Genomic DNA, 26,544 nt, shown 5'->3' on the forward strand with positions numbered 1-26,544 from the left:
GGGCTTGAATATCTCCCAGTATGAGGCAGACCAGGGACACGAGAGGGTTGGACCAGGGTCAGAGATAAGGCAGGACCCTAACTCGCAACGAGGGTTAGGACCGAGGTCAAAGGGGGCCAAACCAACGCCGGAGGGGAAAAAAGCAAAGCAGACAAGGACCACACCCGGGTCAGAACACAGGCCGACATTTCTAAAAAACTTTTTTGGTCTTTTTTTGGTTAAAAAACTTGATTCTCTGACAGTTTTCTGACAGCTGTTTGTCACATCAGCTGTAAATGTCCACAAGCAGCTGTTAATAAAGTTTTCTTTCCTTTCAGTAGAGGTGAATAATTAGCGGTCATTACGCTCATCCACTAATCGTGGCCTCTGTGGTGGTGCTCCCGTCTTTAAATGTATAAGCCCTCCTTCAGGCCGGCGCCCCCCTCCTGTCTGATCCACTTAATGAGCTGTAAGCTGATTGGTTCTCAGTGGGGGGTGTGTGGCTAAAAGCCAGAGATTACCCAACCAGCCCACACAATCAAACGCACATAAAAACACACATTTTCACACACACACATAAATGCAGCGTATCGTATCCTAAGTAAACTGTGAGGAATGGGAGGAAAAAATTTCAGGAATAAAAGAAAATTTTTAAAAAGTTGGGAGGCCAGAAAACGACAAAGACGCCTGCTGATAGTAACCCAGTGACCTCTGACCTCGGCTTAGACAAACACCAAGGACGCACTCTCCTCACTTCACTCACAACCGATTACCAATTAATTCATCAATTACATGCTCAACTCTCCAGCACGCCAGCTCAAATCTTTCAAAATAAGAGCCTCGCACTGCACAATTAAAATAAATACTTTTATTTTATAAAAGAGGAAGTGTCAGTAGAAAGTTATGTACATTCACAGAAAGTCTGAGTGAAACAGGAAGCAGTCAGTGCAGCAGTGGTGGCGAGTTAGCAGCTCGGCGATGCTTTTGGCTCCTCCCCCTTCTTCAGCTGACTCTGGTGCAGCTTCATGATGAGACTCCGGATCTCTTGACGCTTCTGTCGCACTCGCTGCCGCGGAAACCAGCTCTCCAACCGCAGCGGGAGGTCGAAGTGCACCACCGGGTTCTGTGGAGTCAATCAGATGGCTCGATTTAGTGGGAGAGCTTCAGGGTCTCAGACCGAGCGCCTCGAAGGCGTTAACAGAGCGAAGCAATAAAATCACATTTCTGATCATAATAACTGAAATATTAATCTCAGCTCATGAAGACAAACTCACTGTAAACAACATCCAGCTCACTTTTCTCAGAAAATAATCAACAATCAAGATTTGTTCTCAGCATCTCAGATTTTATACATTTATCTGCAGAGATGTGTGTGTGTGTGTGTGTGTGTGTGTACCTGCAGGAAGCTCTCGACGTACTGCAGCAGGTAGAGTCCACAGTCGCTGCTGTTGTCCTGCTGAGGGACTCTGCAGTTGAAGCTCTTCATGCTGTCTGAGGTGAACAGACGAGGTGACTTCCTGTGGACCTCCCACTCCACCTGCAGGTAGCTGAACACAGAGCGGCGACCTTTAACCCCCCAAATATGTGGAAACACAAAGGCCACAGGAAGATCAAAGCAGCCGCGGCTCTAAGATAAAAAACAGTAACAGTGAAACGGCCCCTGATCCTCATCAATAATAATATTTAGCAACATTTATGTTTTACATTTTATTGCTATAAAACTTTAACGTTAATACATTTTTTAGGATTTTATTAATAAATTTGACATTTTAGGTGGTTTCTGTTGACGTGCACTAATCTTTTAATGAGCTTTTTATTCGTTTTGGGACATTTATTTTTTTTAACCTTTAATCAATCCTTTAAAATATATTTTGAATTTATTAATTAAATACTTATGAAATACTTTAGAATGTTTTAGTAACATTTCTGTGGTGTTCTTAATATTTATTGACATTTTAATTAAGAATCCATTTATTTCCTTCAGATCATCCCATTGTTGGATGCATTAATAATATTCTGTGCAATTAATATTTTTTTTAAATTTACCAACATTTATATTTTTTATGTAGTCTGAAAAGTTTTTGTAATTTAGATCTTTAATTGATGTGTTATTTATATAAAATATTTTATATTTTAAATATTTTATTACATTCTGCTGCTGAATCTAATTGATAAAAATATTTAATTACTAAAAAAATAAATCAGTGTGTGTTTCTGGTGTTTTGTGAAGCCCGTCCTGTGTGTTCACTGGTGTGTGTGTGTGTGTGTGCTGGGATGGACTCACTCTCTGATGAGTCTGCAGACGTTGTCGTGGTACGACAGCTTCAGTGAGTCCATGACGAGGATGCACGGCCTGCAGACGGTGACACAGTTACACAATCACGGGTGCAGCTTTGCTCACGCACAACAAAACATGGAAAACTATGAAAATATCAGTGAAGAAACCTGTGACTGAACAAATGCATTAAATATATCAGCTACAATCTGAGAAATATACGCAGAAAAATATTGAAATATTTATTTCATATTTAAAATATTAAATGAATATTGGATTTAGGTCTAAAACACCGACCTCTTTAAGACCGTGTCCTTCTTCCAGCCCTGCTCGCTGCACTCCTGCAAACACACAACAGTGATTATTAGACAGAAACGTCTTCACGGTGGTTTCAAACAGCTCATCACATCCACCCAAACCCACAACACACGAGAACATCAGGGGGCTGTGGAAGCTTCCTCTGAGCTCAATGCGTCCACAGTATCCCAGTGTGTTTGTGAGGATCTGCATCCACTCTGAAACCTTTGGAGACAGGAGAACAGCTCCGGCTGCTCTTCTTCAGCTGCTCCTGAAGCTGAACATCTCTGAGCTGGACTGGACCTCCAACACGTCACCGTGGACGTCACCGTTTCACAGAGAGGACAGATCCGGCAGCGAGGCCGAACTCGCCGTCTGACCCAACAGAAACGTGAGAAATGACGTTTGTGCAGCGAGAAGTCCGAGAGAGGATCAGACCAGCTCAAACACCACATACAGAAGCTGCTGCAGTGTGGGACACACACCCATCACACTGCTGCAGTACTGTGAACGTAACAGTAACCTTTATTTCATTTACTCCACAGCAGTATAATCCACAGTAACAGCTACAGTGTATTTAAACTAATTAAAGGGTAATTACACTGCACTTAATGAAATTACTGCCCATTTACAGTACAGTGTGTGATCAGTGGACCTACTCTATGATTACACTGCACTCACAGATATGAGTCTATAGTTACAGTGTAATTATGAATGTAAAGTTCCTGTGAGGTAGTCCTTTCACATTAACTGTGTTCACAGAATACTTAAAGACTCATTTACAGTATATTTACATATACTAACTGCTTACAGCGACTGCTGTATATTTACAGTAAACGGAGCAGCACACCCGCCTGCACCTCTGCCACTCATGGCTGGTCACTAGTGGACGTTTGAGGCTCTGGTTTCCTAGGTAACCCTCTGATGTCCTCACACATGTGAATCTCATTGGTTGTAGCTTCTCGCCTCATGCTCGAGAAACATTTTGGACCCACCCACGTTGCACAGCAGCTTTTTCCCCCACAGCGGCCAAAAGTCATCACTGCGACTCACGTCCTAATCAGGGCGCATTTACACTGCGGTGAGGGCAGCGAGCGACTGTTTGCAGTGAACTTACTGGTGGCTGCTGCGATGTGAGGCTGGAGTTTGGTGTTCCTGCAGCTCCTGATTTACCTGCAACAACAACAACACGTTAAAGTCGTGTTCTTACACGAGCAGCTCGGCTTTTTCATTCCACCCTTTAAACCTCCAGCAGGTTCAGCGCAGACTACCAGAGAAGAAATAAAGATCAGCGATCAGAATAAAAATATGTAATAAAGGAGAAATGAGCACAGATGTGACCTCCAGTTTACCACGAGCTGATTTATAGACAATAAAGATTAAGAAATGTCCAAATGGGTCTTTAGTGGAGAACATATTTAAGTCTGGAACATTTAATCCTTTAATTTTGGGTGTCAACTTCCAGCATGGTGTTTTAATCAGCGCTGGTGAACATCGTGCCCCAAATACCCCAAACGCCGCCTCCCCGAGGGACGTAAACACCAACACGTCTGGTGCCCATTAGGGGCGCTCTGTTAAACATGACCGAGGCTGCCGGCCGGGTCTCGTTCTCCCACCGCGGCAGAAAGCAGGTCAGCTCACCTGCTCGGCTCTGGAACTCCTCGTACCGAGCCTCCTCCAGCCCCGGGAAACACACCACCACCAGGTACCAGTGAGCTCTGCAAACAACACACAGCTGACGGGGGGGGTCGAAGCAACACACAACCAAAGCTACAAAAACAACAGACCAGAAATCTGCACAAATGTGCATTTACACACGGAAAAAGATGTCAAATTAATTCAAATTATACACACGGAAAAGAAAGAAAAAATACACAAAACTGAAGAGAAATGGCCAAAAATTTTCCCTTTTGAAAATTTGTTAAGAGTGAAAAAATAAAAGAGTTAAAAAGTTGCCAATGAGTAACAGCCAAGAAATGCAGGAAAACACACAAAAAAAATGGAAGAATTTTCTGAAAATCTGTTTTTTAAAAAAATGTAAACAAATGCCAAATAATTATAGAAAAAATACAACAAACCTAAAAATACTGTAAAGTTTATCCTAAAATAAAGAAATAAAATCCTGGTAAATGTTCATCACCTAAAAAAGGCTCCCACCTGTAAAAGTTAAAATAATTGTAGTCATTTTTTTAAGCCACTAAAAACTGCATTAACTAATACGTGAATGGGCATTTAACTGGTGCAGATTACTGACTCTATGATAAATCCCATGATAGTGATGCTCGAAGCTGAAAACAAATCCAGGTCTGGTGTAGAGGTTGGGACGCTTGCAGTGGGTGTAAAACTGATCTGGCTGCAGTTTTTAAACAGAGCTTAATGTGTTTTTCAGTCCTGAACGCTTCATGTGGATCTGCTCTACTTCTGAACTCACAATGGCTCACTGAGGTAGCACATTTGTACCTTGGAGGGCCTGAACCTCTGAAAATATTCACAGTATGAAGGGATAATGTTGCCTGGCCTCATTAAATATATGAAGAAACGTTTTAAAAGCTGTCTGAGGTTAAAGAGACGACGCTTTAAGCTCTGAGCAGGTCCGAGCGACTGGGCCTGAATATTAATGAGAAACCTGAGGGGGACGGCGGGACTGGGGTCAAAGTGGAGCAACAATAGAGGGAGCGCCTCTGGTAAAGCCATCGAGCTCCGTCTGTCACCCAGCTGGCAGGTACAGACGCTGATGAGGTGCTCGAGTGGAGCTTTTATTGAAGAGTGGCGTCTCTGAATGTGGGGCGAGGAGCTGAGGTCAGCGCGGGCGGCTCCAGGAGGTTTTATTTCAGCTGACCGCAGCGCCGCTGTGAGGCGGGGGGGTGGGGGGCAGTACTTACTCTTGATTGACAGGCACGAACAGGAAGTCTTTGGTGAAAATGTCCACGTGGCGAGTCCACGTCTTCACCCGCTGATGCCGCGTGTGACGGTCACTGAGGACACATCAAGCAGAGACACTCAAACACCTGAAAGCTCAGAGACGTTTTATTGAGACAGAGATGCACTCGCTCGCTCCTACGGGACAGAGGGGGCGTCGTCCTCGCCGGCCGCTCGCCGTCTGCTCAGCTGCTTGTAGAAGAAGCTGCTGAAGACGTGACTCCTCTCAGCCACCGAGCCACCAACGCCCTCCAGCAGGAGATACCTGCAGCACAGAGGGAGGGGAGAGGGACCCCTGCAGGTGACCAACAGATACTACAACCTCTGAGGAAGGACGGAGGGACGGAGGGAGGGAGGAGGGAAGGAAAATGCAAGAGCAAAAAGAAAGAGGAAAGGGAGAAAGGAACATGGGGGAAGGAAGGAAGGATGAAGGGAGGGAGAGAAAGAGATGGAAAGAATCAAGCAATCAAGGAAGAAAAGAATTGAAGGAAGACAGGAAGGAAGATGGGAAAGACAGACAGAAGAAAGGAAGAAATGAGGGAAGGAGGGAGGGAATGATGGATGAAGGGGAGGAAGGAAAGAAATTAGGAAGGTAGGAATAAAGTACACGGAAAAAGGAAAGTAAGAAGCAGGAGGGAAGGAAAGAGGGATGGAATAAAATAATTGAGGAAGGAAGTAAGGAGGAGAAGAAAGGAAAAAGCAGGAGGGAAGAAGAAAAGGAAGAAAAAAGAGGAAGGAAGGAAGGAACTGAAAGATAGAAGAAAGGAAGGAGGGAGGGAAAAAGGAAAAGAATTAAGAAAGGAAAGAATAGAGAAAAGAAGGAACAAGGGGCAAGGAAGGATGAGGCAGAAAAGGAAAGAAAGAAGGAATGAACTGACGATAGAAGGAAAGTGTGAAGGAAAAGAAAGGAGGGATGGAAACGGAAGAACGTCAGGAAGGAAGGAGAAAGGAAGGAAGGGGTGAGGGCAGGTGAAGACAGAAGGAAGGACAAAAACAGATCGATAACGCTGCGGCGACTGACTTGAGGTAGAAGTCGATGATGACATCGTTGAGGAACTCGCTGGCGCCCAGACAGGCCAGGTCCTCCTTGGTCACGGTGATGCGGCCTTTACAAGGGGCCACAGGATACTGGATGAGCCTGCAGACCAAACTCAGGGTTAAAGCCCACAGTGGGAGCAGCTGGGGGGGGCTGCATGTACTGGTTGTACTGGTTTTACCTGGTAGGAAGCTGCTGCAGACCAGCAGAGTTCAGGCTGCACTTGTTTCTCTGACTTCTGGTCAGCTGACTCGACCTCTGTGAGGAAACACACACACACACACACAAACAAACACACACACACACACACACACACACCTGTGTTTAAAACCCAGAATGTGACTTTAATGCTAAATTGGGCCTTTTTACCTTCTAATTTTGACCTTTTGAACTTTGTGACACATTTATGAATCAACATATCAAATTTTACCCTTGAATCAGTCTTTTTTGTTGAATGAGCTGTGACTCTCTGAAACATCACTGTGACTTTCTGGCTCATGTCAGAGGAGGTGAAGGAAGGGGGAGGAGGGGTCTTACCGTGGAGTGTCCCAGCAGTCTGAGGAGGTGCTGGTCCACGGGAGGAGGACAGCTGTGGAGGAGCAGCAGCCCGCTAGCCCAGTCCAGAAGGGGGGCCGGGCCCTCGGAGGAGGAGGAGGAGCTTTTGTACTCCTCCATGTCCAGGATGGAGGCGAGCAGGGCGGCCTGGAGCTCCTGCAGCTGCTCCTTCAACAGCAGCAGGACGAAGGGGCACGGAGGACCTGCAGACGTGAGCAGAGCCCAGGTTACCCAACATGAGCATTACAATAAAACCAGTTAAAGTGATCAGTGTTTAGATGTGTGTCAGCCCAGTGAGAGCAGTCTGACCCAGGTTTTGAGCTCATTCTGTGTTATGAGCCCAGTTAGGTCGGAGTGAGGCCGTGTACCCTCCCAGTCAGTGTACCCAGTAAACATCAGGGACAGGCTGCCTCAGTTTCCACCCACAGCACTCTCTGGCAGCGACCGGTACGGATGACCTAACAGCTATAATCAATACACAGAGCCTCCGGGTCTCTGCGATTGGCCCGTGGCTCCAGATGCAGCCCTCTGATTGGCCGCTCGGGCCCGGCCCAGGGCTGCACGGCTGCTGAAGCTGTCAAAAGTTAATTTCCCATGAATCCTCAGAGCTCCAGTGAAGCTTTCATTGAGGAAAGCCTCGGCTTTGTTTTTGAGCCACAGAGATCCTCTGTGAGGCGGGATGGATCACTGCGTGGGGAAAAAGCAGCTCAGAGTGACTCTGACTGAGTTTGATTTTTGATCTTTCTAACAGACTTCTGTCAGATTATCTTTAAATGCTAAACATTTAAATCTCAGACTCTGCAGGTTTCCACAGCTCGAGGTCTGAGCTGATGTTGTGGGTGACGAGTGAGCGCTCGCTGCGAGTTCACTGGAAACAAGCTGAGTGGAAACTGTGTGGTGATGGAAACTGAGCAGAGCAAACATCTACCAGGAGCGTTAACCTTCACTTTACCAGAGGAGGAGGTCTGGATGGAGGACAGCTCCCTCTGCAGCAGACTGGATTGAGCATCCGTTACCCACAGGAAGAGCAGCGAGGGGGCGGGGCCCTCCCAACCGGCCAGCAGAGTCCCGCCCTTAGCCACGCCCCCATCCCACAGGCCATAACCCCGAACCTGAGATGCCACCACGGTCACCTCGCCCTCCTCCACCCCTGAGAGGAAAAATGAGATACAAGAAAAATCAAATAAATCTGACTTTTACTCTAAAATTTGAATTATCTCCTAATTATGAATTTTTTTTTAACTGTGACTTTTCAGGTTATGACTTTTAATCCGTAATGAAACATCCCAAAATAAAGTCAAGGCGTTTCATGGATTTCAGAGTAAAAGCATGATTGTCAGCAGGAGAATGTTTCTACAGTCACATCTATGTAATCACTTTTATGTACAGACTGTAAGCTGATGTTTCTGCTGGTGCAGTCTTGTTTTTGTAAGGAACCAGCCAATGAGAGACATTTGTCAGTCACAGGTAGCCCCACCCTAAATCCTCACCTGCTCTCCTTTCTGACTAACAGGACCATGATTTACAACATGAACATGTTTTATTCTGTAAGACTTCAAATCAGAGACTGAAACCACAAACCCATCAGAGGTCAGAGGTCAGGTGAGCAGGAGACTCAGAGTGGTGCAGGTTTAAGCAGCTGCATCATCTCTGCACACAGACACACTGTAAAACTCTTGTTCTCTCTCCTGTTCTTCATGCTCACCTTTCCACCTCACCTGTATTCTGCCTTGTTTCTGCATCACCACCTCAGACAGGAATCAGCTCACCGAGCATCACCGTTCTTCTTAACCCACATTCATCAGCTCTCTCAGAGCTTCATGGACTTCTGAACTGTGACTTCTGATCTTAAAGTTTCACCTCACAATTCTGACTTTTCATCTTAGTCAGAACTGGTCACATGTTTGCTTCTGTACCTGCACTCTGACCCACTCCCAGCTTCCTTTCAGCCACCTGTGTTTTTGTGCGCCGCCTTTTTTGTCGTGCCCAGCAGGGTTTGTGACACTTTTAGAGAAAATGCCACCCAGACAAAAATCTGAGACTTTGACCAAAGTTTTCCTTTTAGCTGTTTCAGACCCCGCCTGCAGGTGGAGATCAGGTGGAGCACTGATGAGTTCACTTACCTTTCACAGGGATCGTGATCCCGCTTTCAGTGATCTAAACAAAGAGAAAGAGAAAACAGACTGTTGGAGAACTAGAACACGCTGCACTCTCTGTGATTGTAAAACTGAAGTCTGTGAAAACAGGATGAACCTTCAGGAGCCGACGCTCCGCTGACCCACTGACCTCCTCCTCTGCTCCCTCCCGATTTTTAACGGCGCTCTAATTAAAGCTTTAATCGCTCGTTAAAGGCTGAAATGTTCGCAGCCTCGGGGGAAAACAAACCGAGCCCTCGATTCCTGTTTCATCGCCTCCAAGATCGGGGATTTCTCATGTGAGTCCTGGCTCTGATTTAATCTTTACTTCAGTTTTTGTATTCTACCCTCGCACATTAAAACAAATAATAAAGCTGGAAAACACGTGTGAATTATTAAAAGTGCAGAAACAAGCAACAGAAAGCCGTTACGGACCAACGAGCTGGAACAGGACGTGGAAAAAGAAAAACAAGGTAAGAAGTGCTGAAGTTGGACACGAACGCTGGAACGTCCTACAGCCGCCGCCTGGCAGCAAACGCACCGCAGACTGACCTCAGCAAACATGCAACACATATAAAACATGCATGTGCAGAGACATCGGCTTAAATAAGTCCTCAAAATTAAAACCCAGAGGAAGACTGACTGTGGAGGAAGGCCGCGTGATCACATGACTGAGCGCTCGTCACGGCGAGGTGTGACCTTTACCTCCGTGGATTCCAGCGTGAGCAGTTTGAGGCGCAGGGACGGAGCGGCCGGTTCATCGGCTGCTTAAACTTCACTGACTGTTTGTAGATTAGTAACAGATTTAAACAGTGACTTTAGGTCAGTGAGATATTGATTTAAAAGAGTCAATAAATGTGTTTTATTGTTGTAGTGACTTCATCTGAACCCTTCAAAATAAAGTTTCCCATTTCCAACATTACAACATGTTACAGCATCACAGGTTAACGCACATCTGGAGCCGAGAGACGGGGTTACAGTCCCATAAAAATACCCAAACATTAGTCGTTAATTTAAAAAAATCTAATAGAAAAAAGACCCGTGTTCATTCATGGGATACAAAACAGAACCAAACTGATGGTTCCTGAGATGTTAGTCATGATGGGAGGATATTCTTTAAAGTTCAAAATGATGGAAACACTTGGATAATCTCTTAGATTAAAGCTGTAAATTCATGAAAAAAAACAGTTGGACATTATTTAAGAATAAAGTTAACTGCCTGGGTTTTCACTGAGACTGTAAATGTAAATTTCCACAAAGAAAGCCGCCTGAAGTTCCTGCTGATGGTCAGAAAGTGTATTCATCTGTATAAATCAGTAAAGAGGAGCTGTGAACACGCTGCCAGTGAACACCTCCATAACACTCTGACCTCTCTGTGTGACCCAGCTCACAACTGACTGCAGCTGTTAATGTCCCAAACTGTAAACAGAAACCTGATGCTGCTGCATGCTGTCGCACGTCTGTGTGCAGACACAGCTTCATGTGAAGCTCACAAACCGTCTCACCATCAGCGTCCCGCTGGCGTCTGCAGCCGTCAGGCCGGCGTGGAGCGAGATGAACTCCAGCTGCAGGAAGGAAGGCGGCGTCACAGGTAAGGGTCTGGGAGCCTGTAGGGCAGCACAGAGGGAGAGAGTGACCCATAGGTACAGTGTGTGTGAGTGGAAAAAGGCCACTAACACACAGAGCAGTAAAAAGCAGCCTTAATGCAAACAATGAGATTAATGAATGTTTGTACGGCAGATGGTGGACACTCAGCTGGTTTCAGGTTCACTCCGTAAACACAACAACAAACAGGCCGCGCTGCGTTCACATCCAATCTGGATCTGCTTAGAGGACCATTTACAGGCCTGCAGGGCCACAAACAAACGAGGTGACTCACTGCAGTCTCAAACATGCGACCGAGGCCCCACAGATCCCCCACAGCCAATCTGGGTCATCTTTACAGGGGAGACCGCAACAGCTGGCACGGATTACCGCGCAGGTAAACGATCGGATTCTTATATTAATCAGGAACATCAGGAGGAGGCCGCGGACCGTTTTAATCAGAGGAACTGATCTTTGTACACAACTATATTTGATTATTTACACACAAATCAGTGCCTTGCTGTCAAGATTATTAATTCTCCCTGCACACCAACGCTTCTTCACAGATGGAGTCGTTATTGTGAAATTACCTACGTTTTTCCCACAGATTTGGATTTTATCTGTAGTTGCTCCCAAGCCCAGTAAGATGTGGAGGGCTGCATCACGGAGAGCATCCGGCATAAAAAAAATCTTTGCCAAATCAAATCAAATCCAGATCACATGATCATGTGTGGCAACAACCCCCCCCCAAAGGGAGCAGCTGAAAAGAGGACGATAATGTGGACCGTTAATGGGGGTTTTGTCATATATATGTCTCCTGGGAAGGTTTTATTCTTCAAATTCTCGTTACAAATAAATATAATCAGCTGACTCTCAGCAGCTGGTGGTCCTGAAGGTAGCAGCTCAGGCACTGAATGGAGTTAAGACAACAGAGGAGATGAAGAAAAAAGACAGCAAAGAAGGAGACAAGGAACATAACAAATAAACAAAGAAGACAAAGAGGGATCAGGAAGAAACGACAGCAAAGAAGACACGAATGAAGACAGCTGAAGAAAACAAAACAATAAAGAATAAGAGGAAGACAATGTAGATGACAGAGGAGTCAGAGGAAACAAAGATAAAGTAGAGGTGACCAAGAAGAGGAGATGAGGGCCACCCAAGATGATGAAGCTGGAGTCCATCTACCCACAAGAGGAGACGTTCAGGTTCACTGTGTAATTTTCACTCTTTACATTTTGGATCACCAATGTTTCCATTTGCTCTGAGTGTATCAGGAGGCCATGTTGGATTCCACTAAATGTGAAGGTTTGATGCCAGCGTAAATCTGACTGTTCTTCCTGCAGAGCCAATAACTGGATCTGGCCGTCTTAAACAATAAACTTTATTATTGCTATTTTTGTTATAGAAACAATAAAAAGGCTCCGCTTGCAGATGCCTCCTGCCTCGTTGGGCTGCTTTTTTGGTTCCGTTTCCTGTTTCACTGTTTTTCCAGTCCAAGCCCACTTTTTAGCCAATCAGCACTCTTCCTACATCATCATCATCCTCACTACCCAACACTCCACTGGGTGCAGAAATATGCAAACACATCTGCACTGGCTGCACCTCCACAATCCTTTAAAGACCTATGAATTTCATTAGTTTAATAAACATCACCTTTAATGATCTCTGCAGAGCCCAGACTCTGTTCTTTGGTTAAAGTAGATCCTTGGTTTAATGCTCTGCTCAATAAATAGAACCACATTGTTTGGATAGGCAGTTTGAAATGTCTGCTTATTGTGGATGAAGTGATGTAGGTCACACGAGTGCAGCAGATGAAGCGGCGTCCTGTTTCTGAGCAGCTGCAGGTGGACTCTGGAAATGAAAGCCTGCTGTTCTTAAACGTGACTCTCATAAAGCAGCAGCCGCCGCTCGGCCCGTCGCCGCGATCCCCGTGCCTTCGGATTATCTCAGGAACGACCCCGCTGACTTCTAGGTGAGTCTATCCCGAAGCATTCGGTCTTTATTTCTCACTTACATACTTGTAATTACTGCAGACTCCACGAATCAGAGATAATCGCTTTGTTCTTGAGTGCTCTGCACGCGTACAGGACAACACTTAGGTCATACCTCACAGCTTTTACAGCATTTGTGCACCTTAAAACAACAATGTGCTCAGACAGTTACCAGTAAAGTGGAAACGCTGGAAAAGGCAGTGTTCTCCATCCATGTTAGAGAACAGAATATCTCTATGCCTTTAACAGACTAAATCACATGGAAAAGAAACTCAAACCAAAACCATGTAAATAATGTAGTGGACTGAGTAACTATTAAAGTTGTCGGTGTGATTTTAGAGCTGTTGTTGTCCCACGTGTTATAAAACAAGGCTATTTTGTTTAGTTCTGCAAGAAAGCATTAAAGCGGAGTTTCCACAGTGGACCTTGCTGACCTACCTGCACCTTCTCTGAGTGTCCCTGGTGGGATTTGTCCACCCGTCCATCTCCATTTCCCTCACCATCCTCCTCCTCTTCCTCCTCCTCACTGGACAGCACGACTAAAAGATGAACCAAATGAGCTCAATCAAAATCTTCAAATCATTTAGCTTTAGTCCTTTTGGTCCATTTTTAAACACAGTGATAATATAAAAGTTATGTCTAACTTTCTTTTGCTATCAGAGGCGTTCAGGACGGCCAGACAAAATGACTGCTCATGGTCAGACTCACTCGGTTCGCTCGGTTCCCGTGGCTTCGGTTTGGGATTCCTCAGTCGGACGTGCAAGACGGCCGACCTGTGGTTCTTATTCTTCTCTCTGAACTGCCTCCATCTCTCTTTCTCCTTCTCCCTGTCGTCAGCCTTCAGGTCGGTGCCGAGCCGCACCCTACCGTCCAGGCGCTGCTTCCTGTCCGGCGTCGTCCTTGACGATAAGACCATGGAGATGGAGGAAGACGACCTGGTAGCAGAGGAGGGTCTTTGGACACCTGAGGGTGGGGTCTGACGGACAGACGGGTTCTTCTGCTGTTTCAGGGGCGATTCAGGAGGACTTCCTGTGTCACTCTGAAACAAACCACAGCTTTTGTGAGAGGATATTTAAAGGTCTTTTCCCCCTTAAATTAAAACAAAGATTTCAAGAAGAAAAAAATAAAGCTTCAGTTTTTTATTCTCAGCTACTTTTTTACTGCATGTTGACTGTTTCTGTGTAATAGACAACTTTATTGTGAAAATACTGAGACTTTATTGTGAAAATACTGTGACTATTCTGCAAATATTACAACATTTTTATTTTACTATGAGAAACCTTTGATGCCTTTATTGTGAAAATTTCAAAATGCCCCTCTCTGAAACTTTATGAATTTACTTTTTGTGACTTTTATTGTGAAAGCACTGCAACGTTTGGCCTTTACCTTCTTCTCAGAAGCATCTTCCTTGGACTCAAATCTCCTCCACCTTTTGTCAGCCAGCGGAGAAGAACTCAAACTCCCAGCATGCCGGTCACCTCTGAGCTCAGCCAGAGTGTCCACAGAGTCCACAGAGACGGTTTTACCAATCGAAGCTGCAGAGGAAACACCGATCAATCACTCTGATCAGTAAACTCTCCCACAGCCCTCTCTATCTGTGAAAGCTCACCTTTCTTCTTCTGTGGTGGAGACAGGTATTCTGAGGCCGACTCAGGCTGCAGCAGTCGGTCAGATGCTCTCTTAGGACGCCATCTAGTGGAGGAAACAGAGAAGAGCAGGTCAGCAAAATATTTCACAGCCTGGATCATTAATGAAGGACTTAAAAAGTGTACCAGAGAAATGTAATTAAAGTATAAAAATGAGCATAAAAACAATTACAGTTATTAATAAAATGATTAAAAGAAATATTGTATAATCAAAATATAAACAAATCTGAAATATGTCTCTGTGGCAAAAATATTCAAATCTTCCAACAGTCAGTTACATAATATTTAAAAATAAAACAAATAAATAATAACATAATAAGAAAATCACTAAAATCATCAGAAAATATTCCCAAAATCGCATATAAATGTGAAGAAAAAAAATTTAAATCAGTTACAATTCCTAAAAATATTAATAAAATATTTTATTAAATGTCTTTTAGGGGGAAAAAAACAGCATTAAAATTAAAAGAAAAATTATAAAATGTCATAAAAATATTTTAAAATATGTAAATATTTAATATCCATTTAAAATGTACACTTTTATATATTTTTTATTTTTATTTGTAGACAGCATGGCCGGTAATAGTTCTGTAAAAATTCCTGAAAAATATCCCTAAAAGCTGAGAAAACATTCTGAAAATACATTTATTGATAAAAATGCAAATACTAAAGTTAAAATATCTGAGGAAAGGTGTTAAACATTTTAATAAAAAACAGTCAAATTAGTTTTTTGGTCTGAATTTAACAATAAAAAGATAATGTGATGGAGCTCCAGCTTGTTAAACTTCCTGTTATCGACAGTTGACGCTCTGAAACTGAAACTCACCCGTTTGACAAACAGCTCGACGACTCGCCTCTCTTCCCCGCCTGTGATTGGCTGCTCCACCTGCCTGCCGCCCTGTGACTGGTTTCCGAAGCAGCGCCCTTGTTGGGGCTGTTGAGTCCCAGCAGCGTCTTGACGACGTCTCTGAAGAGCGGCTTACACGGCGTCCTGCCAGGAAACGACCCGGTTACTTTTTACATTTTATACCACGTGTAATAAACTGCAGCCTGCAGGGGGCGCTGCACTCACCTCTGTCTGTCTGAGGAGGCACCCACAGCAGTCCTGTCAGCTCCACCTCTGCCGGAATGATCTCCGTAACCCTGCCCGCACCAAGCACAACAGATTTATTAACTCCAACATACCACCTTAAATGAGCCAGAATACTTGGTAATTCTTTAAACGGCAGAACGGGTCAGACACAACCCACTAATCCCACCTTAAATAGAATCAAGCTTAACCAAACTGCCTTAAATAAATTATCAGCACACATCAGATCCCACCTTAAGTGAGTGAAAAGGTTAGCTATCTCACCTTTTAGTAAACACACAACATTAACTCAGCCTACCGACCTGGGCTGGTACCAATCAGCTGTCTCCTCATCTCATCAGCTGTCTCCTAATTTAGCAGGGAAAGTGAGTGAGTGGGAGAGTGAAGGCGTTCTAATACACACTCTCCACACTCTATATCAGGACACCTCCACTCCTCCCACTCAGTCACCTTCCCTGCTGGGTCCTTGGCATTATCACTTTTAAGGAACCGGCTGTACTTTGCAGACGCTGTCAGATCAATAATTCAATCAGCCATCTTCAACCATTCAAACCAGTTACATGCAGGTGACTAATACCTCTTTAAAAGCATTAACACTTCAGATGACATCTCAAACATTAGTAATACCACCTTAATGACCCAGCAGCAGTGATATAAAGTTAACAGCTTAGTCATACCACCTTAAACAACTCAAACCTTAAGAGAAGAAAGCCAAAAACTGTGTAATACCACCTTAAACTCTGGTGTGGCTGTAGCTGTGCAGCTGTACTGCTCTCGCACAACTCTGCATACATTCATACAGCTGTCACTGCTGTGGCACTACCTTGTCATTACTCCACATCCTAAACTGTTAATTCCATATTTATTTTTATATTAAATAACTTTACAATTTGGGTTAGAGATGCTTACAGAAGAGTAATATCACCTTAAAGGGAGAAACAGCTGAGAGAATATTTAGGAATACCACCTTAAGCTGAGGGGCAGAGCTCTGGAGGCGGGACAGGGGTGACTGCATGTGCATGGAGCTGGAGTCAGAGCCTTCAGGGTGTTTCTTCTTGGGGATCTTGAAGGGAGACGCCATCCTGCAATGACACCAACAATCAGACCAGACCTCTCACAGAACTCCAGGAGCAGTATCCAGAGTACGGAACGTTTGGGAACGCCGTGCCAACGTCCATTCAAAAACGGGACAATTTATGTGGAACACCATCAAGCTCAGTGTAAATAGAAAAATAATAAGTTAAACTTGTTTTAGATTTAAAGCTGCTTTGTGACATGACCATTCTGCATCTAAGAAACTAATACTACTTACTACACTGTAGTAACCGACAGTAATGAAAGCAGTACTTTATATAAACATGCATAAAGACTGCTACACCAGACCTCCATTACAGACCCAAAGCAAATAGAAAATAATACATTTAAAACGCAGCTATTATATGTACTAATCTGTACCCTCCCAATATCACCATATATAAATAAATCAATAATCTGTGCTGAAATTGACATAGTTGTATTTTAATTAGACAGTTTTAAAATAAAGTTCTGGGTGGTATCTTTGAATACTACCAGTGCTTTGCTCAAGGCCTCTCGAGGCTGGGGAATCGAACCAGCAACATTCAGCTCAAACCAAGACACATCTTGGAAGCTACGCTTGCGCAGTAACTTTCACACATATGCGAATAAATACGATATGAAACTGCTGGAAAGTTGATGTCCGTGAGTTTAGGAGAGCAGACCAAAGTCCATTTAAAAAAACAGTGTTTTAACCCTGGCGTCGCTCCCTGCTATAAAACACGACTCTGTGCATTCAGGTACATGGAGGGTTTTTATATTTTGTCACTCTGGGCTTAAATAAAGCTGAAACGATCATTCTGCGTAAATTCTGTTGGATTTTGTGATTGTTTTTGCCTCAGCTCTCCCTCTAAGAGCAAACGGCGCTTGCCGAGACAGCTGACTGCGTGTAAATATGAATATATTTATCCTGCTGATCACAGCTGCTGACTTATTTGTGCGCCGAATCTTCCAGAACACCTTAATGATCTGTAACATACTCACTGCAGAACGCTGCCGCGGCTCTCGAGACTCTAAATAACTAAAAACACAGTTCATTTACCGACCTGAAATCCGCCGGCGGAGCCAGCTAAGCGGCTAATTAGCCGGTGAGCTGAGCTAGCTGCTGGCAGACGCGTTGCCGTTAAATGTTGCTGAAACGTCCGGCCGCCTCATGGAGCAGGAGGTGGAGGAGCTGCAGGTGAGCCCGACTGCAGGTTAAGGCTGAACAACTAATTCAAAAACATTTCTTTCTTTCTTTCTGGCTGGACAATCAGCAGGACAACGGCTGCAGGCTAAACAACAACCGCAGCACAGCGTCCAGCGACGTCACTCTACGTGATTACGTCATCGGTCCCCGTTGAAAAAGCAAATACATAAACCGCAAAGAAATTTACATTTATTTTATATTTTTACTTTATCATGTTATATGTTTCAAAATGTTTTTTTTAATTTGTATTGTTTTTTTTTATTATTTTAACTGCACAAACATAAACAACAAAATGGAATAAATGCTTCCTCTTTTAATAGCTTCCTGTATTGTGACGCATATTTTGAGGTACTCTAAAACAAACCAGTCCAAAAATCAATAAAAGAGATCAAACTGTGATAAGACAGCTCAGAGCAACAAACTTCCTTCTTCTCTCTTTAACTGAGGCGTTGCTCTAAGCCAGGGGTGCCCAAATTTGCGGCCCGCTCCCGGCCACGCCCCCTTCTGGTCCGCGAATTGATGTAAAAAATAACATACAATTTGACCCTCTAAGTTACGTTTTTGACATTTCGCTTAGCCCTCTTAATTGGAGGGAAAGGCGAAATGTCAAAAAAGTAACTTAAGGCCGTTTCACACCGGATGCGTTGCGTAAAAACGACATAAAAATTCCGAATCTTTCGGATGCGAACCTGTCATGTAACCTAAATACACACCGGATGCACTGCGTTTTTGCGACTAAATCCTACTCATATAAGGCACGGTGAAAAAAAAAATGCAGTCGACATCAAGTGATGATGTAATGGTCCTGATGTTTCTAAACAAGAGAAGGAAGAAAGAGAGTTTATGGTTCATCCAACTCATAAGAAAGCAGCAGCAGGGAGAGTTTCATGGTTTGATCTCTGAGTTGAAGCTGCATCACGGATGCTTTCACGCATATTTCAGGATGTCAGTGGGACAGTTTGAGCTCTTGTTGGCAGAGTTGGGATCACATGTGAGGAGGCAGAGGATAATATCAGAGAGCCGACTGACCCGGAGCAGCATGTAGCTGTGTGTCTGAGGTAAAATATTTTGATTTTATTGTTCCCGCATCACTGTATATTCAGTACATTGGTGCGCGGTTTGAGCGATGACCTCACATGTTGCTAAATGCAGCGCTCTGATTGGTCAGTCCTGTTTGTTCACTTGCGAAAGTCAGAAAAATCGAACTTGATCCGAAAAAATAAATGCGGCAAATTCGTCCTGTGAAATGACGCAGTCAGTGTGAACGGCTGCATTAAACACAGGAGAGTCCGAAAAATATTTTTAACGCACGAAACATTCGCACGGAATTTACGCGTCCGGTGTGTAAAGGCCTTTAGAGGGCCTTTTTGTTATTTTTGACATCAATTCGCGGATCGGAAGTAGGGGGCGGGGCCTGAGCGGCCCGCGGGCCGAGTTTGGGCACCCCTGCTCTAAGCAGTGAGGAAGCGTCACATGTCTCACCACCTCAAGTCCTCTTTGACTCAGTCAGCTCAAACTAAAAGCCTTCAGAGTAACAGAGCCAAAAAAACGGGTCCCATCTTCACAGTTTATCATCTTTTATACCTTTAACGCTGTGATGTGAAGCCAAAAGTCAGTAATACCACCTTAAATGGGGTGGCCGTGGCTCAGCAGGTCATCTACTAATCACAAGGCTGGTGGTTCCATTCCTGGCTGCTCCGGTCTGCATGCCAACATATCCTTGGGCAAGATATTGAACCCCAAGTTGCTCCCGATGTGTTCATCAGCAAGACCGAAGAGACCAAGAGCTCATAAAGAGACCGTAAACATCTGCAATGTGGAAAGAGCCAAATCATGAGATAAAAAACAAAAAAATCTGTGATACCACCTCCAGAAACATTTAAACATCAGTAACACCACCTTAAATGACCCAACACTTTATGTACAGAGCACAGTCCAGAAATAAGACCTAAAATAACCCAAAACCTCAGAGAAAAGGTGCGGGGAGGAAGTTCATACCACCTTAAATCAGTGAAAGGGGCCACATGAACTACTGTTAGAAAAAGTAAAAGCAGCTAAAACCTTGGAAATGGAGGCTGAAAATGAGCAGAGCAGAAATGAGAGTAAATCCACCTTAAAGAGGGACAGATGACGTTTGCTTAAATAAACTTTTATTGTGAAACATATAAAGGGACAATTCACTGAATGTCCTTCACTCATCAACCACCGTCACTGATCAGCAGGTCACATGATTGGATGAATCACAGGCTGCTAACTCTTTGGTTTGACCTCTGACCCCCTCACAGCTGGATCTGCGTGTGTGTGTGTGCAGGAAAACAGGTGTGTTTCAGTCCTCTGGAGGAGCATGCTGACCAGATCAAACTGGATCAGGCCTGAAACATCAGATCAGTTAGCAGCGTGTGGTCAATGCTAACGGCTTCATGTCCAATCACAGGTGATCACTGGTGACGATGTCACGTGTTCCTCGACCTGCTACAGCCGAGGTCTCCACACCTCCTCTTCACATGATCAATCTGTGAGTCTCTGACTGTGTGACGCGGTCCAGCCCGTTTGATTGGCAGCAGCAGAGGCGGCGTCCTCGGAGCGCACCTCTGCTTCCTGCTCTGACTCTCTGTCTGGCTCAGTTTTCCCACAATCCTCTGGGCCTTCTTTGGCACTGGTTTTGGGCACTGTGATCTCCTTATAGTAGCCCTCTCTGTGCAACTGGCGGCGGACCGTCCTTGCCGACACGCTGTGGCTCCGCCCGGCGTTCACGCTCTCCGTCACCTGAGCCAGCGTGGCGCTCCGGTTCTTCTTCACGAACTGCACTAGCGCCCGTGCGTCGCCCTCGTCCAGCGAGCGCTGCCGCCCGCAGTTCCCCACGCGGCTCACCGACGACTTCCCCAGCGTCTTGTACGCCGACGTCACTTTGGTCACCGTTCCTATGGAGACGCCAGCCAGCTGGGCCGTCTTGGTGACCGAAGCTCCTGCAATCCGAGCCCCGACAATGACGCCGCGCTCAAAGTCGCTCAGATCCCGACCTCGGACCATCGGGGAACCTGCAGGGGGACAGGAACCAGATCAGGAGTCAAGGGGAACATCTGACGGAGGAGGTGGAGCATCTACACACCTGAAACCTGTACAGGAAGTGGAGCAGTGGTAGAGGGTGCAGCCCCCCCACCGTTCACATCCACCAGGTCCTCCGAGGAGCTGCTCCAGGTCCTGGTCTCTGCTCCTCTGGCTGTGTGGAAGCAGGTTTTAACGTGGAGGTGATGAAGCAGCTCTGAGGAGAAACAAGCAGAATGTGGTTCAAATCCAACAAGCTTCATTTAAGGAGAAACACAACAGGGAGTAATGCCACACAAGGAGCATCAGTTACCACCTTAAATGACTCACAGCAGGACATATAGCCCAAAGTTCAGTAATACCAACTTAAACAACACAAAACTTCACACACACGAGCTGGAATGGAGTTAATCCCACTTTAAAGCAGCCAGAGGGGCTCCACGAACAACATTTACAAAAACAGCTGCTCGGTAATTCCACCTTAAATAAGCCAAGAGTTCATAGAGAGGGTTTAAGCATCAGTAATTATCCTTAAATGACAGAGTAAAGCTGAGATTTCAGTAATTCCACCTTAAAAAAACTGACATTTACAAACAGATCAGTAAATAATCCAAAAATTCAGGGATAAAAGCTGAAAGCTAGTAATACTACCTTAAATGGCCAACACATGATAAAAAGCTGACAATCTAGTAATACCACCTTACCCATAACAGCCCACACACACATTTTTTGAGGAAAATCTATAAAGAATTTTAAAACTCTTTTAAATTTCAAACTTATTCAAGTAAACTTCCTTTACATGTGAAACTGTGACACTGGTGTCACTGTGGGTTCTTATCCTAAACTTAGCAGACAGAAGTTTGCAATGCTTTAAGTAAGGTAATGCCACCTTAAATCTGTCACAGGGGCTTCATGAGCAACTTTTACTAAACTGATTCCACCTTAAATGAACCAAGTGCTCATAAAGAGACCTTAAACATCAGTAACACCACCTTAAATCATCCAAGAAAAGCATCAGTTTGAGAAATTCCACCTTAAAGAGGCTCAGACTGGATGAAACGGATAGAGGGGATGCGGTGGAGAAGCTCCGGGTGAGCCGGAGGCTGCCCTCTGACCTCCCTGCCCGGACTACAGCCTTCTGTTTCTGCTCTGTGGCACACACTGGAGCTTACTCACACCAAACCCCGGACCTTTAACTCTTCTCTGATCCGCTCACCTCACTCCTTCTCTCGGCTCCGGCTCCCTCTGAGCTCCGTCCTCCAAACACAGACCCGGTCCCGGACCAGCCTCCAGCCGTCCTCCTCCGCCTCCAGCAGAACCGTTTTCTCTTGCCCCAAAATGGCGGCCGAACTCCTCTTACTTTGTTTTCTTCCTTCTGGGTTTGTTCTGGTTGACCCACTGCACATGCGCACTCGGGTTTTCCCAGCTGGCCCCACCCACCACATCCCGCTCTTTTTTCCTTCCAATTTATTTTTATTTTATTATATATTTTATTATTTTATTCCAAACGTTATTGATGTCAAACATATTCAAATAACAACCACAAAGTCCCTGCATAAATAACTTCAATAAATTTATAATAAATATTAAAATACAATTATGAAATCAAATTTAAATAAATCAGATATTCCTTTATAGTATATGACTTAAACTGGTTTAAAGTAAGGGACTGTCAGAACCAGTTCTGCACTCACTGGAATAAATAGCTCAGTGAGGGGTTGTTACAGGGGTTCATTTCAGATAGAAACACAGTAGAGTCCACTTTTCTTTGGCTTGTTTCATTGGATCTATCATGGACTTTATCCACTCGGTTATTTAAAAAGATAAAGCATGACCTTTGACCTGTTCCTACAGTGGTAGAAGACTTTGTTAACACTTTCCTGTGTGTGAGGATAATATACACACAAACACACACAGAGCAGCTACAGCCTGCTCTAAATTCAGTCTACATCACAGCTTCAGTGCACTGAGCTCAGCATCACCTACAGCATAAACACTAAGAAAAATCAATAAAAATAAACCTGTGTGAGCCCTTTTACTTTTTCATAGCAAACCTTTCAGAAGAAAAGCATGGATTTCAAAATAAAACCATCAAGAGAGCCAAAACACACAAACCTGAAAAACCGTGCTGGCGGTTGAGGAAAACAGGTTAAAGTACTGCTTCTTTCATTAATTAATCATTAATCTTTCAGACCTCTGACCCACTGTAAGACTCTCTGCACCAGGTTACCTCAGGATTAGTCAGGAGTGTCCAATTAACTTCAGTTCCTGGTTCACAAACAGCCCAGTTTGATCTAAAGTGTGCTGCACCAGTGAAACCAGTGCGACATAACCTGGACTGAAACAGAAACACTCAACATTTTCCCTCTTTGACAGTGACAAAAAAAAAAAAAAATCACTTTTTTCTAATTTTAAGTTCCCACAGAAGTGATTTTATTTCCCCTCAGAAATGAGTCACTGAATCATCCTGTAACTCCTCCTCAGAGGACGTGAATCAGCTGATCTGTTCCCACAGTTTTACCTCTGCAGTCTCTCCGCACTCTGACTAAACCTGACAGTCTCAGTTTACTCGTGTAATAATAATGAATAAATCCTGCTCATTTACTGATGGTTCAAACCCTCACTGTGGGATAAAGAACTGAGGATTAAACTGGGACAGAGACTCACAGTGATTACACACTGATACAAATAAACTTTATTGATATCAGCAGGAACGTCAAACTTAAAGTGCAAACAGGACAAAATGTGCAAACTGAAGAGTAACAATAAACAAAGGAATGGATAAAAAAACACTGTGATTTACTAATGTGGCCACCAGGGGGAGACAGTCTAGATACAGTCACAGAGCCCACTGACCCCCGCAGCACAAACAGTCCACACACCCACTCAGTGCTGTGTGTGTCTCCAATAAAGCCTGAAACCAGAGTCAGAGTGAATCCTCCTCTTCGCCCTGCCGGGTCAAACCCATCTGAGGTCGCCTCAACGTGACCTCCAAACCACCAGGTGAGCGTCACTCATCCTTTATGTGCAGCTTTCAGGCTCCCCGTGACCCCGCCCACCTCCAAGCACAGTGCGACTGTTTGTGATCAGAGTGTAGATGATGGCTCACATCGTCTCCTCTCATCCTGTGGATTTATCTACACAATAAATGATCACAAGTGCTCTTTGCTCATCTATAACAATATTTGGTGTTTTCCATGTTGAGCACTAAATAAAGAAACGAGTTCAGCTCAGTTTGTGTTCGAGGCCTCGCTGCTATGAAGGATTCAACCAGAGGAAGACGAGGAGCGTGAGGCTCGTAGTGAGATGAAGGCAGCCTGGTGTAAACCTGGTGTGTCCTGATGAAGGTCCAGGAGGAGCCTGAGCTTCAGAGACACAGTCATCTGCATCAGGAACACAGGCACGAGTCAGGAGCTGAACGACAACAATGATTCAATTTTATTTATATAGTACCAAATCACAACAGTCTCCTCAAGGTGCTTTGTATTGTGGGTAAAGACCCTACAATAATACAGAGAAAACCCAACAGTCAGAATGACCCCCTATGAGCAGCACTTGGTGACAGTGGGAAGGAAAAACTCCCTTTAACAGGAAGAAACCTCCATCAGAACCAGGCTCAGGGAGGGGGGGTCATCTGCTGAGGGGGGCTGAGGGGAGAGAAAAGACATGCTGTGGAAGAGAGCCAGAGATTAATAACAATTAATGATTAAATGCAGAGTGGAGTATAAACAAAGTAAATAAGGTGAATGAAAGCTGAAGGCTCTGCCTCCCATTCTACTCTTAACTAGGAACCACAAGTAAGCCAGCAGTCTGAGAGCGAAGATCTGTGGGACCGAGCTCAAGAACTTCAGTTTGATTTAGAAGCAGGAAATTAGAGGTCATCCAGGCCTTAATGTCTTTGAGACATTCCTGCAGTTTAACTAAGTGATGTGTGTCATGTGGCTTCATGGATAAAGCTGAGCTGTGAGCAGAGCAGTGTGAGAGCCACCGACCTGACACACTGAGGTTAACCATCTGCTTGAAGGCCAGCTGTGGGATGTAGCAGTTGTAGCTGCTGCTGTGTGACTTCTGCAGGCTCTGTGGGAGGATGGAGAAGTCTCCCTCTCTCTGCAGGAGGGGAACACTCTCCACTCGCCCTCTGAACATGTGATGGTGGAGGCGAGCGTCCGGCCTGCTGAGGACCACGTCAGAGACTCTGTGAGACAGACGGTGCAGCTCGGAGCAGACGCAGGGCAGCAGGACTTCAACTCTGACCGGAGCGCAGATGTACACCAGGCTGCACACTGAGACACACAAACACAGCATGATCCAGCAGCACAGACAGACACACACACACACCATCAGGTAAACTCAGGGTTAAGTAACAGCTCAGGGCCCGGAGGAGTCAGGGATCTATCCGCTGACCTGCTCCACCACCTGAGCCGGGCGATGATGATCTTCAGAGGACTGAGCTTCAGCTTCAAAGGTTAAAGGTTACTCTGAGCATTTTAACTGTAATCTGATTACTGCCTTTAGTAGTTACATGCCTGCCGTGCATTTACCATGCATCTTTACCGTGCATCTTCCTGTGATTGTGAGTCTGATGTGAAGGACAGCGAGGAAGACTCACCTGTCTCCAAGATGGTGAAGATGATGCAGGTGGCTGCAGCTCTGTGGACAGAGATGGATGATTACAGCATGTGACAGCAGACTCATGAGGCTCTCCCTGCCTGATGATGACCACAGTACAGACCACACCAGCCAGAGGAAGAGCGCTGAGACTCACTCAGTGGATCAGGGTGTATACACAGTTTTAATTTGAAAGGCTGAGGACGTGCTTCAGCCACGTGACAAGGAGGATTTTACTTTGAAAGCGACTATCAAACCAAAGCATGTGCAGGCTGTGCTGCACTGTAGCAGCTTCTTTATTTTATTATTCTGGTGGACCTCAGACTGAGGAGATCCATCAGGAGAGAGCAGCAAACATCAGGAGGAGGTTTGGTTTCCAGACTCCACCCTGAGCTGCTTCTCCTGCCGCTGTCAGCCTGTCCGCTAACCTGCGCCCCTCTGCGAGCTTCATCCACGCATGTGACAGGTGAGAGCTCACCGTGGACCAGAACAGACAGGCTGACCGAGGCTCGGAGGTACCACACCTGAGGACCTCCACCTGCTTCACTCCGCACCTGTGCAGAAGCTCCATGACCGTCCAGCAGGCTCCGCTTCCTCTTCACCTGCTCTCTGGCTGCAGCTGACTCCGCTGTCACACGCGCTAAAGCAAACACGGCGCCGGAGTACTAGTCTGCGCATGCGCAGGTCCCAACTCTCAGTGCATGCTGGGAAAACCTGCAGCGGGTTTGACTGACTGAAGTCTGAGTTATTGGAGAATTTAAAGCTGTCAGTAAATGTGTGAAGTTATAGCTAAGAATAAATGAGATTCTCATTACTCAGTAACTCTGATTCAGTCCAACTCTTTACTTTGTGTTTCTTCATGCAAGTTAAATTTGGCTTGTTTTCTTTGTGTTGTTGCAAATATAGAAGTATTTGTATTTGTTCAGCCTGTGTTATTGTTACATGTGTGCCTTACAGACAGCTGCCTTTGTTTGGTTTCATTTTATTTTCTAACTGGTTACATTTTAAATTCATTGAATAAATAAAGTAACAGTTACATAAATATACTGTAAAGAAAGCAGATGCTCTGACCTTCAGCCCTGAGACTTCAGTTCATGTGAAGGTCCCTCTGAAGGACTGAG

The 26,544-nt window shown here is 44.9% G+C and overlaps 1 protein-coding gene across 2 annotated transcripts; it reads right to left on the bottom strand.

Moving 5' to 3' along the window:
- Positions 1-832: 832 nt before the first annotated feature.
- senp7b (SUMO specific peptidase 7b) lies at positions 833-17,886 on the bottom strand. 2 transcript variants are annotated; one of them, XM_030752020.1, is made up of 22 exons: positions 17,628-17,886; positions 16,475-16,589; positions 15,490-15,560; positions 15,244-15,408; positions 14,381-14,463; positions 14,158-14,306; positions 13,480-13,810; positions 13,210-13,310; positions 10,702-10,803; positions 9,185-9,218; positions 8,014-8,211; positions 7,044-7,264; positions 6,688-6,764; positions 6,492-6,608; positions 5,613-5,735; positions 5,434-5,526; positions 4,193-4,269; positions 3,669-3,724; positions 2,552-2,595; positions 2,264-2,332; positions 1,376-1,526; positions 833-1,102 (listed from the first exon to the last, which is right to left on the bottom strand). In XM_030752020.1, exons 2-22 carry the CDS (start codon positions 16,586-16,588, stop codon positions 944-946), a joined length of 2,535 nt encoding a protein of 844 aa, XP_030607880.1. In that variant the 5' UTR covers position 16,589; positions 17,628-17,886; the 3' UTR covers positions 833-943. The 2 variants fall into 2 exon arrangements, with proteins under 2 accessions (XP_030607880.1, XP_030607888.1); XM_030752028.1 differs by lacking the exon at positions 8,014-8,211.
- Between the last annotated feature and the right edge of the window lie 8,658 nt (positions 17,887-26,544).

This window comes from Archocentrus centrarchus, chromosome 2 (assembly GCF_007364275.1).
Source record: "Archocentrus centrarchus isolate MPI-CPG fArcCen1 chromosome 2, fArcCen1, whole genome shotgun sequence".
NCBI classification, from domain to species: Eukaryota; Metazoa; Chordata; class Actinopteri; order Cichliformes; family Cichlidae; genus Archocentrus; species Archocentrus centrarchus.